Source organism: Volvox carteri (genome assembly GCF_000143455.1).
Source record: "Volvox carteri f. nagariensis unplaced genomic scaffold VOLCAscaffold_88, whole genome shotgun sequence".
Lineage (NCBI taxonomy): Eukaryota > Viridiplantae > Chlorophyta > Chlorophyceae > Chlamydomonadales > Volvocaceae > Volvox > Volvox carteri.
This window is the reverse complement of record NW_003307631.1, coordinates 394,870-397,376: the sequence shown is the minus strand read 5'-3', so window position 1 is coordinate 397,376 and position 2,507 is coordinate 394,870. Positions and strand designations below refer to the sequence as shown.

Here is a 2,507-nt window from a genome sequence, read left to right as displayed (position 1 = left end):
GGCTAGGGGGCAGCAGGGGAGGACGGCGTTAGGCTAGGGGGCCGCAGGGGAGGATGGCGTTAGGCTAGGGGGCCGCAGGGGAGGACGGCGTTAGGCTAGGCGGGGCCGCAGGGGAGGACGGTGTTAGGCTAGGCGGGGCTGAGGGGGAGGACGGCATTAGGCTAGGGGGCCGCAGGGAAGGGCCAACGTGATACCCTGAAACCCGCCCTCATAACCAACCCGCTTCACCTCGGTCTCCACTTCAATGTTTACCCATCCCCCCTGACGGTAGCCCCACGACAGATGCTATGGCATCCTATTTCTTGTGTTGCCAGCAGCCCCACCTTACCTCACAAATGTATGCTATCGCTCCTGTTGCTGCCCACGAATGCTGGTTTGCTGTTGCTGCAGTCCATCTGCCAAAAGGGGGAAAGGGGGGCTTATATGGTTTGTTGTCCATAGGGCTTTTACATAGGGGACGGTAGCAGGTAGAATAATTATGTTTAATTCATGAACGTATGGGCCGTGCCTCGGTGCTGGCTTTGGTATGAGGGTTCTTAGCGTAGATATGCCGATTGGGCGGTTGGGGCATCACGTGGAAGCCATGTATGGGTGCAGTGCGGAGGTCGCGTACACACTGCGGTGGACTACGCGCGCACACACACACGGAGCAACCAACGTGCGCGCTGCCTTCACACCTTTTTATGACGCCTGGTGCTACAGATTTCTTTGCCGCGCATGCGTTGACACACTTCGTTGCACGGTCGCGTTTCTGATGGCTGCGTTGGGAACTGAAGCTATGGAAACGGTAGGCGGAATGCATGGACAAGCTGTTTTTCTTTTCCGTTGTTCACGATATTACAGCTGCGTGAGATGCTGTCGCGTCGTGATTTGGAATGTTTGTTCGCTGGTTGGAGTGGTTGTACGAGCCGTTGTTGTATGAGCCGGTGCCGGTGCCGCTCTGAGTTGTTGTCGGCTTTTTCGACATTGTATGCGCTGTAATCGAATGCATATCGAGGATGCCGCACTTTGATATGCTATGTCGCTTGATTAAGCACAGTTTGCCAGGCGGTTGATGTTCGATGGTGTGTCCGGACATTAGCCGCCCGTGGCTGTGCGGCCGCTTAGAGGAAAGGGACCATACACCAGGTCATGTCCTCAAAAATCATGTACACGTCTATATGCGCATCACCCGCTTTAGTCTGTGGAGTTGCTTGTGTGTGGCGTTGTCAACATGTCGCCGAACATCCATTTGAGCACGCTCCATTTGAGCACGACAGCTTTGCTTGTCGCTCCCATCACACCTATCGTTCTGCCCTAAATTGTTCCACACGTGCTAAAACTAGCATACGGGAAGCAGGACGCCACAGGGCATCGTCGGGGCAGAGGAAAACCCACGGGTCGGTAACGAATATGCAGTTCGAGCGCATGCATGCACATGCACACATGCAGCTGCAGCTGCGTGCGCACAAAATCTCGCTTGCGCGCCACAGGATGGTGTGGCTCAAAACAACTTACACCACCACAAGTGGGAGTAGACAAAACACATGCATTCCTACCCACAAAAACACCACAAAAGCGTTTGTGTAAAAGATGTTAAAAAGAGTCCCCCACGGCACCTCTCTCCAGCCCTCCACAGCTGGACGACCCTGCGCCCTCTGTCCCATATAAAGAATCTAAACGTACCCCACATCCCATACCACATTGCATGCACCCGACGTGTATATCATGCTTTGGACGTATTGCAAATGCATCCCCCATAACCCCGGCGTCGTCGAGACATTCTGGCACATTGGGATATTGTGGCCTCCAAGTGAATCAGGGCGGCGTGTGGTGGCGTCACGTGGCGTGTTTGAAAAAACAACTGACCCCCAGAGGCTGTGTGGTGAAGGCTGTGGGGTGAGACGAAACATCACAGCAAGAGCCCCTCACCCATGTGTTGTGTGCGCAACATCCAAACAATTAAAAACCCCCGCACACGACACAACACCTGCCACTGCCCATCCGGGAGTCTGGGGATGTCTCTCCAAAAGTTAAATATATTATAGGCTTGTTGGCGGGTTTTAGCGTGCCGCGCGTTTGTGTGCCTCTGCTGGTTATGTGTGTGTGTGTGTGTGATGACTCTCCTATGAATGTCCAGTCAAACGAACGGGGGAGCCGCCGGCTAAATGACTTAAATACGACAGGGACCCTGGGGGATTCGTGTGGGCGCAAATGATGCATATGCTAATAACACTGAGGCCTCCGGGCCCATAGAGCCGTGTGGCTGTTTTTTCCTTCGGGGTGTGAACTATGGGAGACATAGCGCTCCATCTCCATCCTTCCACCCTTTCACCCTCCCTCCCACCCTCCCTCCCTCCCTCCACCCTCCCTCAATAATCCCTCCACAATACCATTTCCCACTCTTCCTCCACCCTTCCTCCATCATCCCCCCAACTTCCCTCCACGCTCCCTCCCATCATCCTCCCTTCCCCTTCCATCTGCCCTCCCATCCTGTGCCATCCTGTGCCTTCCCCTCTGCTGTCCCC

At 54.8% G+C, this 2,507-nt stretch overlaps 1 protein-coding gene across 1 annotated transcript in view; it reads left to right on the top strand.

The window, feature by feature from the left end:
• The window catches only part of VOLCADRAFT_108041 (uncharacterized protein), a gene marked incomplete at its 5' end in the record, with an annotated part of 5,853 nt that extends 4,002 nt beyond the window's left edge, over window positions 1-1,851 (top strand). Inside the window, 2 exons of the mRNA XM_002958213.1 lie at window positions 703-787; window positions 1,473-1,851. Coding sequence (XP_002958259.1) covers window positions 703-787; window positions 1,473-1,517 — 130 coding nt within the window. The 3' untranslated portion in view covers window positions 1,518-1,851. The remainder of the gene's footprint in view (window positions 1-702; window positions 788-1,472) is intronic.
• Window positions 1,852-2,507: the final 656 nt, after the last annotated feature.